The sequence below is a fragment of the Pseudopipra pipra genome, chromosome 16, assembly GCF_036250125.1.
Source record: "Pseudopipra pipra isolate bDixPip1 chromosome 16, bDixPip1.hap1, whole genome shotgun sequence".
Taxonomy (NCBI): domain Eukaryota; kingdom Metazoa; phylum Chordata; class Aves; order Passeriformes; family Pipridae; genus Pseudopipra; species Pseudopipra pipra.
Window position 1 is genome coordinate 8,646,679 of NC_087564.1, and position 18,860 is coordinate 8,665,538.

An 18,860-nucleotide genomic window follows, 5' to 3' on the forward strand; every position below is an offset into this window, starting at 1 on the left:
AAGTGGTGCCAGAGAAACAAGGACTGAATCCTCCTTAACCTCTGAGCAGGACAACCCCAAACCCCAACGTGCTGCATTTCACAAGTCAGTAACACCACCAATGCTGCCAGCCGTGCTCTCCTCTCTTCTGGCTCTCCTCCCATGTCCCTCTGCACAACTCCCAAGGTGTGGACTTCCTGCTTTCCCATGGTTTTGCCACTTTAGTAGTCTCCTCCCAAAGAGCACACCAACCTGCCAATCATAGTTCTGTGGCTGCAGGTATCTTTTACTGAAAAAAAGATAACAAGGAATTTAAATCTTGAGGCATAGGTGCTTTAACACAGCTGTTTATTACTATAGTGAAGTATTCAAACAAAACCACCGACTTTTTATGGAAACAATAAAAGTGCAAATGTATTTTGGCATTAAATAGGAAATGAATTTATAAATGTTTCACTAAAATGGGCTGACACTTTGAGCCTATAAACACTTTAAAATAAACCAAAACAATAGCAGCTGAACACTTCAGTTTAATCTTTGGTCTTATGATTAACCAGCAAAAAATAGTTGTACCAAGAATGTCCATTACAAACAGACACTTAAAATTTACATTACTCTGCAGAGATTCAAAATCAAGAGGAATGTTTGCAAGATATTTGGTCAGATAAAGTATAATAATGCCTTTGAGAAATACAAAGCATTTTTCAATACAAAATGAAATCACATATATGAATTTTGGTACTGTAACTAAACTTGTTCTCTTTCAGGTGGGACTCCTCTTCCCAATAAATGTTCAATAAAATCAACTTCATTTGCACAGTCTTTGCAAAATTAGATTGCAGGTAAGAGAACCAAGAACCCACATTAGGGGTAAATAACATGCTCTTTCTTCTGTGTTTGTGTTTCAGTTTACACACACAGAGGGAACCACACCGAATCTATGGTACATTATAACAGCTACAACCTTAACAAACAGGTATTCACAACCTCGTTCTGTGTGCAGTATCCATGGGCTGGGAGAGGAGGAAGAAGGCAAAAGGCTCACAGGATTACTCCTATGGGTCAAGTTCTCTTTACACCTCCTTGCAGATAAGGCTGTCTGACAGCTCCAGCACCCTGCAGGTACCAGTGCTGTCAATCTGCTGTGGAGTAAGATGAATACTGGAACAGAACCCAGCTTTTATCAGCTCCTTTTGTCAATCGTATTCATGAATGCACGCTTTATAGCGGACAAGAAAAATACATTTAATATCTCAATTGTACAACTGAGACGCAAGTTAATCCAATCTAAGAGATTTTCTCAGACCTCTCACCACCTGCACACGCATTCCCTTATGGCAGGATGCCCTCTCTCTTCAAAGAAGCTCACCCAAGCCTAAGGTGAAAGCAAACATATGCATTTTTCTCCCATCACCACCCATCACAAACTCAAAAATGTCTTTCTGAGCAAAAACTCACACTGAAGATCTGCCTGCATGGCTAATAAACTGAGGGTTTGCCTCACTTTTCATCCTGATTCAACTGCCTTGGAAATACTGTCAAAAGCAAACCCCATTTAAATCTCTTTTCCCTACACTCCAAATCTGCTTGCTTTCAATAGCTCTCCTCCAATTTTACCCCATGTCCTTTGGCTTGTTTGCAGCATGTCTTCACTGAGAGTTTACCATCATCCTCACTCACCCCTCAGCCCAACTTTCATTTTCTAAACTATTTACATTCTCCACCATCTCTGTCATGCATTTTCCAATGCAAACTTTTTTTCCTGGCCTTATTACATTTTAGTGAGAAAGTCCTTCCCAAATCTATTTCAGATTTTCCTGTATTGTGGCAATACTACAAAAATGTGCATCTACCTTTTCAGAGAGAAACAGGGATGCAGTGATGTAAACTGACAGACAGCTGATTGAAGTGGTCATGATGCCAGAATTAACAGCCAAAGGGTTTTTATGTCATGAGTTCAGGCAGCCACAATAACCTGGTTCTTCTTTGGGCAAAAGATTCAATGGCTTTGATTGCAGAACTGCATCTTATTTTAAATACCAACTAACACAAGTCTGGAAAAATAGAACATATCATGGTCTGCTACCAAAAAAACCCCGGAAATACCAAGGTAGCTGACTTAGTCTTAAATACCATGTGCAAAGAACATTTGATCAATACTACCTATAAATACACTATCTGTATTTGTAGAGGGAAGCACAGTGCTTCAAATACAAAAATAACCCAGCTTGCGGGTGTGACCTAAGGCTATAATTACCTGAAAATAAGACTGCAAGAGCAGTTAAAAAAATAGACAGAAGTAGGCAAACACATGCCTAGGGAGTGCTTCCATTTAGAAAAATAGATTTTTATAAAGCTTCATAGATTTTGAAAATGTTTGTTTTGTGCTCTGATGTACAGAACTGTGAATAAGTCGCAGTGGTACATCAGGGAGAGCAGGAGCAGATTAGTAAGTTCAAGTTATCCTAAAGCTTCCCAGAAGTTACACTTGGTCCTTCATAATTCATTTCAGAGTGCTTACCTAGGACACAGTAATGAGTAATAAGGCACACACTCCTAGACACCAGCAATTCAGCAACACATTTTGGCCCTTAATACATCAAATACTTGAGCAGGTGACCAAATAAAGCAAGGATTTGAAATTCTGACTTTGCTGACACCCTGGCACATCAGGTTCCCATACAGCAGGTACCTGCACTGGGAGCCAAGGATATTTGCAAAGCTGGCTGCATTACAGCTCAACAGGTTATTCCAGAACTGGGACATAACCAGGCAAGAAGTAGAAACATCTGCCTGATGTTTATACTTAAAGGACACCACAATCCGTAGCCTAAGACTGCCATTGTACCACGAATTAGTACTAAATAATTTTGAAGTACCCTGAAATATTTTGCTTCCTCCTCCCATAATAAAATAATGATTTGCTATGGCATAGCACTAAAAAATCCCATCAGGTTATTTGGTTCAAACACTGACACAATCAGAAAACTGGTTAGGCAGTCATCCAAAAATCCCACCAAACTCCTACCAGGGAGCAGGAGGGTGCAGCAGTCAGCTTTGGCACTGAGACTTGGACTGCTTTCAGATTTGTTCCAAAAAATAATACAGAATTTCTTAGTTTTGTTGTGGGTCCTTGAGGTAAAGCAAATTCTAAGAAAATAATACTTGAATACAGGAACAAACAATAAAACTCAACTAGAACCCACAAATGAACCTCAGAGTATTTCTTTCAAAGGCTTTCCTTAGGATGATTCAAATACCACTCCTTTAAGAAAATACTAATGCCTCCTCCATAGCAATATTTAGTGCAGCCAATTACCCTAAAAATAAGGCCTTTGTGAAAATAAAGTGCTATTTGTTTCCTTTTATCTCTATTTTAATCCTTTGTTACAACCTTCACTTGAACACAGCAATGTGCAACTAGATTCTTCATACTGTTATCAGAGAGGCTTCATTTCTTCCCTCAATTTTACACTAATGTGTTACATTTCTATTCAGCACGATGTGCTCTACTACACAGGAAATTTAAAGCATGGCATTGAGCATTTCTAGCTGTGATCCACACCCATGCTCCAGTGCTCATTGTATTTTAAGAGCATCTTGGTATGTTGAAGGGGGGTTGTTTGCACTTCCAGGATTTTTAAATCCCAAATGGATTTTCTGTCATAAAAGGCAAATCTCAAAAAAAATGGTCAATTTTGCCACTAAGACAAAAAGTTAAAGTGGCTTTCTAAAAATATCAGTTTGAGCCTGTTAGTTTGCAAACAAGTCAACTGAACACAAGACTTCTCCACTAAGGCACTTCCCCAGAAATGTCACAATTTTCCCACGTACAACCAATGAGACTGAACAACAAGAATCACAATTTCAGTCTTGGTCTCTGGATTCCAAGTTTTCTCAGGTCAGGGACAAATCCACAGGACCACATTTAATCAGGTCCCACCTTCCTCAGGCTCTTGAAGGACCAGTGGGCTGCGATTGTGCGTTGCCCTGGAAGGGTCCACGGGTGACACCGGCTCACTCTGCCAGCGGCTCCTGCTTGGCCTCAGCGATGTGCCGGCACGGGCTGGGCACTGGCCGCAAGTACCGGGGATTGCTGTACATCCTGATGATGTGTGGGGCCTGGATCCAGGTGCTGATCAGCTGGAAGGCCACAAGGTCCAGCGTGGGCCCGTCGAAGGCAGCCAGCAAGTTCACAGGGGTGGCTTCCTTGAGGAATCGGGGCAGCGCCACAGCCTCGGGGATGCTGGTGTTGCCCAGGAAGAAATCCATCAGCACCTGCTTGCGCAGGCAGTCCCGGAGGTACAGCACCAGGTCCTCCAGCCGCTCCACCAGGAACCGCTCATCCCAGGCCTCCAAGGGCCCCTGCAGCAGCACAGAGAAGAGGGCCGTCTTCAGGACGTAGGAGGAGAGCACTCGGCCCCACTGGGAGCAGAAGGGCTCCTCCAGGCCCTGCCCGCGGAGGTCCCGCAGGCCCTTGAGGATCTGCAGGCACTTGAGGTGGCAGGAGGAGGCCGGGGCCTGTTCCTTCAGCCAGCCCAGCAGACGCTGCTCCTGCCGCGAGGCGTTGAGGCCCCAGAGAGCCTCGGGGGCCGGGGGGCCCGGGGGGCTCTGGGGCGGCAGGGCTGTGAGGTAGAGGGCGTCGCCGAGAGGGATGGCCGGGATGAGGCGCACGGCCATGGAGATGTGGCAGCAGACGTAGTCGGAGCAGGGCAGGATGTGCAGCGTGGGTGGGTGCCCGGGGCAGGCCGAGAGGCTGATGCGGCAGCGCTCCTGCAGCCGGTACCGCACGGCGCCCAGGCAGCGCTGCAGGTGGCCCTGGAACCAGCGCAGCACCAGCCCCGAGGAGAGGTGGCTGCGGCCCTGCAGCTCCACGCAGAAGCCCTCGGCGAAGGGCCGGCAGCGCCGTGACCAGCCGTCCCTCGCCCGCAGGCCGCACACGAAGGCGCCGCGCGGCCCCAACCCGGGGGCGCAGCGCGGCTGCGGCTCCAGGTGCGGCGGCAGCCGCAGGGGCACCAGGATGTCGAAGCAGTCGGGGCTGCGCACCTTGTGCTGCTCGTAGGCGCTGCCGATGCGCACGAAGTCCCCGCGCAGGCTGAGGGCGAGCGGGCCGGGCTGCAGCCCCTGCGCCTTGGCGGCGCGGACCAGCTCGGCCACCACTCGCCCGACGTGCGCCTTGCTGTGCCCCAGCACGTGCGGGGACACCCGCAGCTGCCGCTCGTGGAACCGCTCCAGGGCCCCGCGCCGCGCCCCCGCCGCCCACCGCGCCCCGCCGCGCCGGGGGCCGCCGCCCGCCGCGCCGCAGCACCGGGCGAGCAGGCAGCCCAGGAGCAGCAGCGCCGAGCCCTTCAGCAGCGGCACCCCGGACCCCGCCACCTCCTCCGGCCCCGCCGCGTCCCCCGCGCCCTCGCCGGCCGCGCCGCCGCGCAACGCCTGGTAGAGGCAGAGGAGCGCGGTGCAGAGCGCGGTGAGCAGCGGCCAGAAGCCGCGCACGCTGAGGGGGGAGGCGGGCAGGGCGCGGCGGGGGCTCGGGCCGCGGGGGGAGCCGCCGCCCGGCCGCGCAGGCGGGGAGCGCCCGCCCCCGCCGGCCCCCTCCTCCTCCGCCGCCCCGGCCGCCCCCAGCGCGGGCCGCGCCGCTGCTGCCCCCGGCCCCGCCGCGCCCCTGCCTGCCCCGGCCGCCGCGCCGCTGCCGGGCTTCCTCTTCCGACGGACGCGGCCCCGCGTCAGCCGCCGGCTGAGCTCAGAGGAAATGCCGCGGGCGGCGGCCCGAGGGCCGGGGGCGTTGTCCGACGGGGGCCGGCCCGGGGCGGGGAGCGGCGGGGGCCGCCCGCGAGGTGCCCGTTTCCCGCCTTCTCGCCGCCGCGCCGGGGGAGCCGCTCCGGGCCCGCCGAGCCCCGGCTGCCCCGAAAGCGGAGCGAGAGCCGCTCCGGGAGCACCGGGCACGCGGTTCCGTGCCCCCCTCACCGCCACACGGCGCTGCGGGGTGTCCTGGTGTGTCCTGTGTCTTCTGTACCCCCGCACTGGGTCACGGCGGGTGGCGGGGAGCGCTGCTGCCCGCGCTGCGGTGCCGTGTCACGGGCTCCACGTTGCACGTTTTTCCTCAAATAAAAAGTGTTACATGCCCGTCCCGCTGCAGGGGAGGCTCTCCGGTTCCCAATTCTGCCTGAGGGGGTTCGGTGCCAAAGGGACAGCAAAGCCATTAGTGCCAGTGCACCAGGGTGTGGATGGGCTGCTGCCTTACTAACAGTTGCTTGCAGTCAGAAACATTCAAAAGCCCTGAGTTTTTTACCTTGTGCCCAAATATTCAGATATTAACAAACTAAAAGGGAAGAAATAGCCTTGGGATATATCTGCACAGATACTTGAGATCATTTTAAAACACATATTTTTCTGGAAGTATGTAAAAGTCTCAAATGTTGATGGGGACAGGATCATCATCCTCAACTTCTGCTTGGTTAATAAACATTTACTGAGTTTTGAAGCTGTTTGCTGAAGTTTAAGAACCATCTGTGTAAGCATTCTGTGGTTTAATTTCAGGTGGTCATGTTCTTACTGCATTACTGAAACTTGCTGCATCTGCACACTGGCAGTAAGTGGCCCTACGAAGGTGAAGAAGCAGTGCTTGAACACAAGAGACTGAACCCAATAAGCTGAAAATGCTGTAACAAAGGACCAGTCAGAGAATCGAGAGAAAGGCTGTACAAATGTTTGGTTATGCAATTTGTCTTTATATGACACAAAATATGACTTCAAGTACATAAAAATCATACTTCACCAAAAGTAGCTTGTGTTTTACAGCCAAGATGCTGCACGCGAAGTCAAACTGGGTAATCAAGGTCAAGCAACCCAAATTAATTCACAGGCAACAAAACTAGGGTGAGAGTCAAGAGTACACTTGAGAAATACAAAGAGATGTCCTAACCACTCCAACTCTGACGCTTGGACTTACAATCAGGAGTTTGAGGATTTTTTTAAATTAAAAATAAAGCAGATGTAAAGGTAAGAAACTGTAGGCAATTTTATAAACATCTCAGCCAGTACAGTATTCCATGCCCCACAACCAAAAGCCTGTTTTCTGACAGCTGCAGGCAGCTGAGTCCACAGCCTCACTACTCAGAAATGTCATTCCTCAACAGTCATATCTTAGGGGAAAAAAAAAAAACAGGAAGTGAAAAGCGTCTTTCTTCCCCACTCCTTGTTTTATGTTTTCCTATATTTCTTCACAAAGCCAAATAAGGGAACAAAAACATTCATTGTGCTGCTTATTGCCTGTGACCCCTCACTTCACTTTGTTCTGCACCCCCAAACCCCCAAACTGTTTAAAAAATCCACAGCTGTGCTGGTATTAAACCAATCCTTCGAGATGTTTCAACTGAAAATACTGTTGAACTCTGAACCCTTGGCCCATGCATTCAATTTTTACTAGCCTGTGCTTTTTTACACCCTCAAGCCCAGCATATTCCACATGCCTTCAGGCCTTGCTACAGGCACACTGACTTTTGAAGACAGCCTGCACTCTCTTTTCACGCAGGGTTGATTTGATTAGCTGCATGGCCACGCTCAGGAGACAGACAGCTACACATGCAGGAGCTGGCACAGCCCTTTGTGCCTGCCCACAGGGTGACCTAGAGCTGAGCAGCACAGCAGTTATCCCTGTGGGACCTGTGTACAGGGGAATGCTGCAGCTTCCCAGCTAGCTGTGGGCCCCATGGGTGGGAGGAAATGCAGATGTCACCCCAGACAGTGGGGCAGGCCCCAGGGCCAGCTGGCCAAAAGTGTGTGACCAGTCACACCAGGCCTGCCAGTGCAAACACCAGCTCAGCACAGGCTCCTACGTGCCCAGATGCTGCTGAGGTGGGCTCTCTTAGGCTGCAGAGTGATGGGTTGTACACAAATAACCACGACCTTAAAATCAACCAGAATGAATCCACAACACTGATTTTTACTACTGCTGTTTAAATTACCAGTGGGTCCTTTCCCACCTCCTCAGCCAGATGCAAGATGAGAGCTGTAGAACCTGAGGCTGATAAAAGGTGGCCAACAGCCTATTTTCTGAGGCTTGGCTGCTTCATGTCTCCCTGAGCACAGGGTGGGTCTCTGGTCAAAATGCTCAGTACATCAGAGGTGGGAGACATCACAGAGGTGCTCAGCTTTATGAAGTTTTTAATAGCAATTGCATACTCAGGAAAAATAATAGGTTGTACACTAATAACCCTGACCTCAAAATCATGACCAGAGAGAATTCATAACATCAATTTTTACTACTATTGTTTAAATCACCCATTGTTTAAATCGATGTTATCTAAACACTCGCTTCAGAACGTCCCATATCCAGGATATCCTGTTCACTAAATAAGGAATAATGTTATTCTCAAACAAGCCTGAGCTAAAAATAGATATCCCAGTATATATGATCTGCATGATAGCTCTGGGGCAGATTTGCAGAGGCAAAAGGAATCACTGGGTTAGAGCATCCATTAAAGTTTCCCCACAGCTGGCAGTATTTCATCAGTCACATCTGTGTGACTGATCTGTTCATGCTACAGTATGCCAGACACTGTCAGATGTAGGCAGAACAGTCTGCATCATCCAAGTAGGTAGAAAAAAGTGGCAGAAAGACACAAGACACAGACAGGTGATGACATTTGTCTGGTGTTTCCACAATCTACCTGAGACACAAGCCTTAGACTGTCTCCCAGCTATCCCAGGTGAACCAAAGCTGCACGTGGTCTATTGCAGGTGCAGGAGGAAATATGTGGGGATCCCTTCCAGCACCAGTGATGTACAGCTGCTCTTCTACAGCAAGCGGGTTATACCTCCAACTTCTTATAGTGCTCTATTAAATGGACTATAGCAGAAAAGTAGAATAATTGATTACAAAAAAATACAACATCTGTCACTCAACTTCATGCTCCAGTCATTACTCTTTTAATTATTTCCTCTGAAAGCAAAGTTGCCAGCACATCTCTCCCCCAGCCCACTGGGTGGTCCTGCCAGGGAGATGCCATGATCATAATAAACATTCTTCGCCTGCCATTCGTCTGACTGCCACTCCAGGTTTTATGGGATACTATTAACTACCATGCAAACCAACAGCATCAGGCAGACATGAATCCATCTTTTATTGTGGACTAATGAATCTCTGCCAGTCACAGCAGCAGGGGATGGGAGAACAGGCAAGGGTGTTCTTGCTACCACTAACAGATGAGGAGACTCAGCAATCCAGGACTGAGGAGAGCCAAACCTCCAAAGCACATGCAAGGACATGGAGGAGTTTTGGGGGTAGGGGTGTTAGTGCACATTCCCTCTTAAAACATTTTCTGTTTAATAAGTGGGATGTTCTTGCCACCTCTGCCAGTCTGTTTGCTCGCTAGCTATCAGCAGGGTGTAGCACTTCTTAATCTGAGAGCCTGCAAGCAGGCTGCTACAAATCACATAGAGCCCAATACAGGATTTCCTTGCTGTAGAAGGATGGCTTCCTGAGTAACTCATACAACAACCTCTTGCCCAAGCTTGTCCTTATCACAAACAGAAATACCCTGGCTCTGTGCTGGTGATCAGTACCAGCATCAGCTGGTTCATTTCCAGCTCGTCCCATATCATTTGAAAAGCCTCAAGGACTACTTTTTTGCATAAAAACTTGTGTGAGCAGGGCATTTATACTTACCTATTACTCCAGCATTCAGGAAGCCATGTCTATATGTTTCCAGCTAAGCAATGAAACAAGAAAAAAACACACCAGCCTATGTACATCAGTGTCAGTTGGGATGCTGAGTTCTGTCTGACAAGCTGTGACCATGGCAGACTGCCATCCCATGTCCTCCAGAAAGCTGAAGTGGCTCATGTTGTGAAGAAATCCAACTACAGCATCAGAGAAAGGAAACATCTTTCAGCAAGAAGAATGCAAGTATACAACCATCATATGGAAAGGGGATCAGCAGTAACTGTGAATGTTTTTTACACTGAAAATGGAAACATGACAACTCTCCAGGTCAAGACCATAAGTCTTGCAAAGGCACTTTAAGTTCAGTATTTGATGTGATCCACATTTGAATGACAACAGTCATGCTGAGGTATAGCTTCCAGTGCTGTATCTAAATACTCCAGCTAACAAGCCCTGGCAGCTCTCCTAGGGCAGCAGAGGAGGTGATCACACTGTGCTGGTGACAAGGCCCCAGTGTGTCACCTTCCCCATGCAGGAGCCTGCTCAACCCTTCCCTTCCCCCACCACCCCCAGGGCTCAGCAGAACATGTGGGTCTGAGAACCCCCAACAGGGAATCCCCAGGCTTAAAAAGCATCAGATAGAGCCAAACCTTGCACATGCTTGTGCTAAACCAATTTAATAAAAAACAGTTTAATACCAATCTAATTAAATGTAAATTTAATTACTGACTGCAATAGTTTAGCTTAATTAATGGTAAGTAACTGAAATTTGTATTTGCACTATAACTTGCTAAACTAATAAAAAGTGATCACATAGCTGAGCCCTAATGTGCTGATTAAAGGAGAGTAATTTACATGAGGATTGTAACAGTTTCCTTATACCAGTTTGGGGTTGTTTTGCCATTTCTGTTTTTCATAATAGAGTTAGAGACATCGGGCTTGTCCCACAGCTCCCTGCTGGTTTCAGCAGTGCTGTGGCAGTGTCTGATGGTTTCTAAAGAGCAGCAGAATGGCAGCAGCTGCCCCCTCCCCTCCAGTGACTCTCATTACTGGGTCCCAGCCGTGAACCTGCCTGGCCTCCCTGCCTTTCAGCTTTGGACTTCTGTACCCCTAAGCTTGCCATGAAATTAGAGAAGGGGTTTTGTGCCTGACAAACAACCTGCAGCAGCGAGCTGCAAAGAGGAAGCTTAGGCACAAAGCATTGAGATACACCCTGCAGAATCAAAGGTAAGGGCACAACAGGGAATGAGCTCTGTTATCAGCTTACAGCCTCACATAATGAGATGATCCTGGCTCAGCTGACACTCCTCCTGATGAGCCTGGGCTGGATCACCCACCCAGGGAAAAGGAGGGAAAATACAGTGTAGGAGGAAACCTGAGTGAGGGAGGATCTGTCCAGGGAAACCAGCTTATCAGCACTTGGCAATTACAGTGGGAAAAGCTGATGCTCTGGCTCACAGCACCCGGTCTGCCAGGCTGGAGGGTAGTGGTAGCTCTAGGAAGCCTTGTCCTAGACCCTTACCACATCCTGTCAAGGACAGAGAAGGAAAAAGCTAATGGCTTAAAAGGAAGGAAAAGCAACCTAAAACTGATCAAAGGACCCAAGCCAGCAGAGTTTCTCACCCTTGCATTCCCAGAGGGACAGTAGCAGAGGTCCTTGGGCTCAGGGAGGTTCCAAGGTTTCACCTCACACCCACACATGGAGCCTGGCAGCAATCCCCAGCTGGGAGCATCTCCATCACAAAGGGTCATCCCAGCAACGTTAGCCCATGCAGGGCAGTGTCCTCTGCACTGCTCTGGCCCACCTGATTTGGGTGCAAAGATGCTGGGGGGATACTGCAGGCACTGCTCATCACTGGTGTAAAAGAAAACCTTGCAGCACAGTGCCTGGTATAGGAGATGTCTGCACCTGCAGTTTAAATCACGCTTAAAAATCAGTCATGTAATCTTCCTGCTTCAAAGGAAATTCTTTACCTGCTGGGCTGCCCTGTGAGGCGTTGAGCATCACAGTGGTGGAGCCTGAAATCCCACCAGGATGGCTCATCTTGATCTCTTCCCAGCATCCCTCAACACCAATTTCTCAGGCTGTACCCTTTTAACTAAGATAAAACTTTCCACAGATCAATGCAAAGCAACACAATTACTTCATTAGCAAGAGAGCAAGTGCAGCATACTCCCATCTTTGTTCAAGGCCATTCAGATGAGCTCATTAAATGACAGCTATTTTTACATCTGGTGTCATAGGTTTCCTTATTACCACAGTGCCAACCACTTGATCAGAGGTGGGAGCATCTTTCATATTCTACCTAATTCAATTTAAATCTATTTTTTAAAATTACAATACAGAAGGCATCACATTTGCTCCCTGGAACTGTAAAATACGTGTTGCCCTCATCTCACATAGGTACAAACACAAAGCAAACTCACTGAAACAACAGGAATGGCACAGGCTTCCCTAAGGGAAACTGGGGTCAAGCCCAAATTGCCTTTACAACAAGCTAGTTCACAGCTGCATGTTATTTCTTACTTTACTTTCAGAACATGTTGTCTCCTGTTCCCTTTGCCATCTCTAAAGTGGTACCTGCAAATGGGGAAGAGAACAACGAATGTAAAAGGTTCACTTTTCCCTATCTCAGCATTGGTGGGAACAGATACATCCACGACCAGGCTGAAGTCCTACTAGTGCAAGGGAGTGGATCCCTCACTGGGGGCTTCTACAAACATCTCATTAGCACTGGGCTCACCTTGCAATGCCCAGAACCAGCCCCTTCCTTAGCAGAAGGGTCACCAGTGCCTCTGGGATCTTTATGTCTGGGTCCTCTCTGAATGGAAAAGAATATGCTCGTAACTAAAGGAGGACATAAATCTTAGAGAAAGCATGGAGCAGTACAAGACACATACAGTGTTAAAGTGAAACTTGCACCCATTGCAGCATCCCCCTTCAGGGACTGGGGATGTGGTACCACAGAGCAGAGATGTCCCAGCCACCTCCACAATAATTTGCTGATCCTGTGGAAGCAGAGGAAAGGGATAACCATGGTGAGCAAGGAATGAAGAGCATGAGTTGAAAAATAAAGAACTGTTACCCACCCAAAACCAAGCTTCTGCTCAGATTGTAATTCTTTAAATGACACAGCTTTGTCCTCATATTAATGTGCTATTCCCCTCCCTCTCTCTGCTCTGCCTCCTGCCACAGTGTGACAGATGACAGAGGCTTGGGGAGAGCTGCCTCAGGCTGCATGAATTTCAAGCTCTCTCCGAAAGCACTTTGATACTGGAAGTTGCACACTTGAAATTTCCATACCTTGTTCTCCTCGCTTTTCTGGGATCTTATCTGAGGGGAGCTTTAACAGCTCATCTCTATGGGAAGATTTTTAGACATTTAAGAAGCATGAAATACTAAGGGTTGCATCTGAATTCACTAAGAGATTTCAGTTCACACAATCTCAGCACCAGTCTTTGGCTCTGGAATAAATAATAAACCCTCTTTCTAGATCAATTTTTTTGTCAGGTTTATGATTATAAGCATAAAAAACATATTTTAAATATCACTCCTAAATATATCAGAGAACAGTGAATTACTCACGTTGATTGAATGCTTCATTGGTTTTATTTCCCTCATTTTAATGAACCATTCACTTTTGGACATTTATCCATTCATCTTACTTGAACTTGTTCACCAAATACTTTGTGTAAGCAATTTTGAACCAGTGGCTTTCTTGACACCATTTGCCTCCAGTACCCTCTGTCATTTCTGGTTTGTGCTGTGTATACAGCTTCTCATGCCCTACAGCACTGATTTAGCTCCACAAACAGATGGCTATCACAAAGAACAGGTATCTCCCAAACAGTCAGCCAACAAGTCCCTTTACAACAAGTCCATTTAGACTGATCAAAGAAAGAGGGGGGAGTAGAAACACAGGTAACTTAAGTTTTAGTGCCCATCTTCATCCATCAGCAGATGGCAAGCCATCCAGGTCAAAAACCACCTGAAGATAGTGGCCAGTATGGGGAAGCTCAAAGGCAGACAGGTTGTCCTCTCCTGGCCTCCAGTCATGCTGCAGGTCACTGGGACACCATGAAACCCAAACCACCTCCCCTCTGCTTCAGGGAACCCCAGCTCATGTGCTCAGCAGTGTAAACACACCCTTCGTCACCAGCTCACCAAGAAGGGCTGGAAGACTTCAAGTCTAGGATAGACATAAATATACCTGTGTGCTCTCTGCATCCTGGCAGAGCCAGTGGAGAGCACCCAGAAGACCTGAAGATGTGGCCAGTACAGGGGTCTCAGCAGCTCTCCTACATGTAAATGGCTCCAACTACAGCCCTGTTCCAGCCACCACCTGTGCCCCTGTCACCTACCCAGGCACAGTCAACTCCACCCCAGAATGCAGCTCAGAGCTGGTGATCACAACAGGGCTCTAGCAGCTCTTATCTCTGGGAACAGTCTCTGAGTAAAAGGCACATGCCCACTCCTTGGGTCAACAGATCTATATAGTATAAATAAAGAAGCACACACTGATGTGTATTTGCATAGATACTTTCACTGACCCATCGATAACCAAAATTGATTGTCACAGCAATACTTGCACTTGTAATTTGTTACCTTTGGAGCCGAGTTTGTGTCTGCCTGTAGTGCCCTGAAGCAGAGAACTGCCAGGTAAGGGGCACAGCTGGACTTGCCAGTGACCAAATGATTCAAATCAGCAACACCTTATAAAATTACTTTAGATGCCAAGGAAAGCAAAACCCACAGAAAAATCAGAACCAACTTAAGTCCAACAAAGCAAAGAAAAATGAAACACATAAATCCATTTAAGAAGTTGCTTGATTTAAGGCAAATACAGATGGGTAATGGCTATGACTTCTGAAACTTCATAGCATGCAAGTCTAAACACAGGGGCAAGAAGTCGGGGCATGGGTGCAGCTCCAGAGACCGCATGGACTTTGATCCACTTGGGATTCTTTCTCCCTAACAACAAACAAACAAAAAGGAAAGCACACAAAACCAGCTACTGAATCAAGTCCATGCTGGTGTGTTGTAGCAACTTCAGATCACTGACTGTTTGTATGAGAAGCAGATTAATATCTTGGTATGTGGGAGAACTCAGGAATGAGTAAGTGTTGCCTAAGATGAAGAGGGTGAACACTGAGTAAGAGCAGAGTGTGAAACAATAATTGCCAGATACAGGAAAATTTATCACTGTTTTTAAAATGTGGATAAATATTCTCTAGGAAATCTTCTCTAAACTTCTCTTGGTTTTATGCTGTTTTCATAACACATGCAGGTCATGTAATTTGTTCTGTTGGTTGCTCTTTGCTGTGACTTATAAGATGTCATAAGTGAAATGTTTGGGATTAGGTTTTTGGGGTTTTTTTTAGTAAATCAAAAGACAAGTGTTTTAGAGTTCTGCTGATTATTCCTAACTTACTACAGGTCACCCTGGAACAAGTACTCAGTATTAGAAGACAGATGGAGGGTGTATCACAACACATCACAGCAAAGGCTGTAGCAGTACCATATGTATTTGGGCAAATGTAGGGAAAAAAAGAAGGAAAAAATATAACCATGCATTTTTTTGTTAATAGGAAAGTCACTGAAAACAAGACACAGGGCTTTCACCACTGGTACTGGTGAATTACTTCTGTTTGAATACCAAAGCTATACAGAATGATGAGTCAGTAGGAAAGAAATAATGAACTATTAGGTCACTCCTCAGGGCACTTCAAAGCAGTAGCTTCATGTAAACATTTTTATCCCAGAAGTTTGCAACACCATATCCAAGCAATACATCAGGTGGGTCCAGGTGGCTGCTTCAGCAGTTATGAATTGCCAGTGATGCAAGCTGAAAACCAGGCCATACTTCTCCTGCCTTATCCATGCAAAAATCCCATATGGAGCAACAATCCATGGGAAAGCTTCAAGAATACCCATACCAGCTTACCAGGATAAATCCTCTTGCTGGTCACCAGCCTGAAACATCCAGTGAGCATCAGGATTCATATCCCATCTGCTGGAGAGGACCATATGTTCCAGCTTATGCTGAACTAGTGCTCTGTGCTGCAAGACTCTGCATTTATGACAAATGATAAGCAAACACAGCCAGCTCCAGAGTCTGTATATAAACACGTGTATCTGTCATCTTCCTTTGCAAGGCTCTTCTCCCAAGAAGAGAGGACTGATTTCTCATGTGTTATCCCTCTGAACATATGCCCCATGTCTTACAAGACTCTCACATTTTGTGTAAACAATAGCACTTGTATCACTTAAAATTGAGATATAATTATTTCTCATTAGCAAGTATTGCTGTAATATTTGGGTGGGAGGAATTGAAAAGCAGACAGCTGTTAATTTAAAAAAAAAAACCAAACAAACACATTTCAACCACTTTCAAAGTCTTCTTTCAACCACCTTCAAAATCTTCAAGTAAACAGCATTTTTCCTGCCAAAGTCAGAACAATGAGAGCTGACAAGATGAGATGTGGAAGACAGCTCCTCACCCGTCACTAGCAGTTAGCTTTCCAGGCCAGGGCTGGAATCAAGCCATTAAGCCACCCTTGCAGAATAATCTCACCAGTGATTTTAAGTCCTGCTTCTGTTCTTTTGCTGAACAGAAAACCCACTTGAAAGCACATTTTCACATACAAGGAGTGCTGTATGGTTAGTACAGTAATACAGACAGAAGGAAGATTCAGCTCCTCTTAAACTGTATTTCCAGTGTATTTTGGCCACAGACTTGATAAGTGACCACAGGCAAGTCACTAAAGCCTCCAACAAGTTTAACATGGAGCATCCAATTATCCCCATTGCTGTTGGGCTGAGAGTTGAGCAGAAACTTTTATCTGTAGTAGACTTGGCCTTCTCTTAAGCCAGCCCTAAAGCAAAGTCCCTTCCTCATGGGAATGCTTCAGGCTAGCAGAGGAGAGACTGTCACTCCTGAGAGTGGGACTCTGCTTCACCTGCCTTGGGATCCACAGCCATTGGCATGGGGAACTTAGGACAACACATCCAGAGAGCAAAGGCTCCTCTGTGTTTTGTCATTTGGGCATCAGTCCTGGGAAGCAACGTGTGCGTGTTCCCCTTCCTCAGGAGCTGGGTGCCACCTCTGAAGCAGGTCTCTGCCCCACAGGAGGGAGGAAACAATCTATCATCAGCAAGGTGGGACAGTTTTAAATTAGACATAGGGTACTGTTTAAAGAGGAAGCTTACTTTAATCCAGAGATAGCAAAAAAGATCAACAGGACTGAGTCATCTGCCTTGACACTGCATGTCTGTCTGCTCCTATAAGCAAATGCTTTTCACTCCACTTAATGTTTTATGCATTTGCATACACAGATAGCAGCCTCTGATTATATAGCTGCCCTCAAACCCCAAGCTTGGGAGAAACTCTTGACAGCCTGCTAAAAAAAGGCTGGCAGAACTTGCCTTCAAAATGCACTGCAAAAAAAACTCAAATCCCCCTCACCCACTGCTGCCTCTGCTCTGACCCAGGCAGCCCAGTACTCTGGGAAGGTAAGATCTGAGGGATCTAATAGTTGTATAAAACTACTCAAAAACTATTTACCAAGATAGTAGAGGCAAACTCTTCTTCATGGTGTCATATGACATAACAAGCAGCAGCAGGAGCAGCGACAGTCTTGCAAGCTTTAGGATAGATACCAGGAAAAAAGCATCACTGGTAGGGTAATGCAGGACCAGAACAGGCTGCCCATAGAGGCTGTGGAATTTCTGTCCTTGGAGGTTTTCATCACCTGGCTAGAAATAGTCATGGCTGACCCTCTTTAGTGCTGGCCACAGTCCTGCCTCCAGCAGGAGGTTGGACTAGATGACCTCTAGAGTTCCTTTCCACATAACACTGTGTGATTCCTGTGCTTCCATCAGAACATCATGTACATCCAGCTAAGAGCAGGCAGTGCCATGGCCAGAGTTAGTGAAACAAAGACATTCAGCACCAAACCCCGACTTTCTAAAGGGGGGGTATTATTCTGCATCTTAACACAATGAAACACTGCTGCTGCCATAAGCTGTATTGCTGGACACAGAGGTACCACCTCTGCTCTGCTCAGCTTTGGGTTCTGCTCTGCAAAACTCTAGCACAACGTGGTACTTCTCAAAAACACCCGAAGGACAACTGCCACTGTCCTAAATCCATTCAGATTTTTCAACTCAGACATCCTGGGAAAACTGAAGTAACAAATAGAAAAATGGTATCTTTAAACAATCTCCTCCCTTACCACATACATTCCTCCTTTAAACTGGCCAATATTTTTACCTTATTCCTTTAAGCTTCCCAGGCTAAAAAAGTATGTGCAGAATTCAATGCAAGTGACATGCCACAACTTCAAAGCTAGTGACAAAAAATTACTAGCACACCATTTGAAATTATGTCTTCCCTAAAGCCAAGAAACAAGGCACACACAAGTGAAGACCCTGTCAATCTTCCCCACCCCCTGTTTTGAAAACGCAGCATTTCACAGCCCTTCTGTCTGATCCAGGCTCCCTTTCCTCTGTCAACATGACCAGAGTTCATTGAGAATCACTATGATAACAGACTTGTATAAGTTATATACTTTGGCCTGTGCCTGCCATTAACCCCTGCTGGGATGACTAAGTTATTAGTTAGCTTAGTTCTGCCTCAAAATAACATCAAAAAAGTAACTACAGCCTTGCAGCAGCTGTATAATCATTCTGTACAGTACTGAGCATCTCTAGTCGTTTTGTAACCTCCTACTATTTTTTTCAGTCTTTTAAAAGCCAAAACAGGTTTTTAAACAAAGTCTCTTTTTCCTGAGAAAAATGAAAACCAACTCCATTTTCTGTGTAAAACAACAACAACAAAAAAGAGTAAACTGCCAGTGAACAGGGAAATGCATAGCCATTGGAAGTGGCAGAGGAACAGCCCACGCACATTATAATGGATGGGCAGAAATCTGCTGCTCCAGTAAAGAAGGACCAAATCCTGCTCTGGAGTATAAAGCAAAGTTATTCTCCCAATTCACATTTTATGCTCACAGCTAGAAACAGTGTTACTGTTTGCCATCCTAATCAAATGTGCAGGATGTGTTCAGCTGCTGAGGACAAAGAACTCGCTATGAGCACTTTCAGAGTTACAGCAGATATGACCAAACACACTGATCTCACACAGCAACCTCCCTTTGACCAAAAGAAATACATTAAACATGAGATTTGTCTCTTAAATGTTACCCCAAGTGAGCA

The 18,860-nt window shown here is 46.7% G+C and overlaps 1 protein-coding gene across 1 annotated transcript; it reads right to left on the bottom strand.

Moving 5' to 3' along the window:
- Positions 1–310: 310 nt before the first annotated feature.
- Positions 311–7,531, bottom strand: ITPRIPL2 (ITPRIP like 2). The gene is made up of 2 exons (XM_064673573.1): positions 7,477–7,531; positions 311–6,038 (listed from the first exon to the last, which is right to left on the bottom strand). Exons 1-2 carry the CDS (start codon positions 7,529–7,531, stop codon positions 3,997–3,999), a joined length of 2,097 nt encoding a protein of 698 aa, XP_064529643.1. The 3' UTR covers positions 311–3,996.
- Positions 7,532–18,860: the final 11,329 nt, after the last annotated feature.

Bases quoted from the DNA above. Each gene is read 5' to 3' on its own strand.
- ITPRIPL2 (XM_064673573.1), bottom strand. From the start codon at position 7,531: ATGCAGCTAATCAAATCAACCCTGCGTGAAAAGAGAGTGCAGGCTGTC. The intron at 6,039-7,476 runs GTCAGTGTGCCT...ACGGCACCGCAG, and splicing joins AGTGCAGGCTGTCTTCAAAA to CGCGGGCAGCAGCGCTCCCC.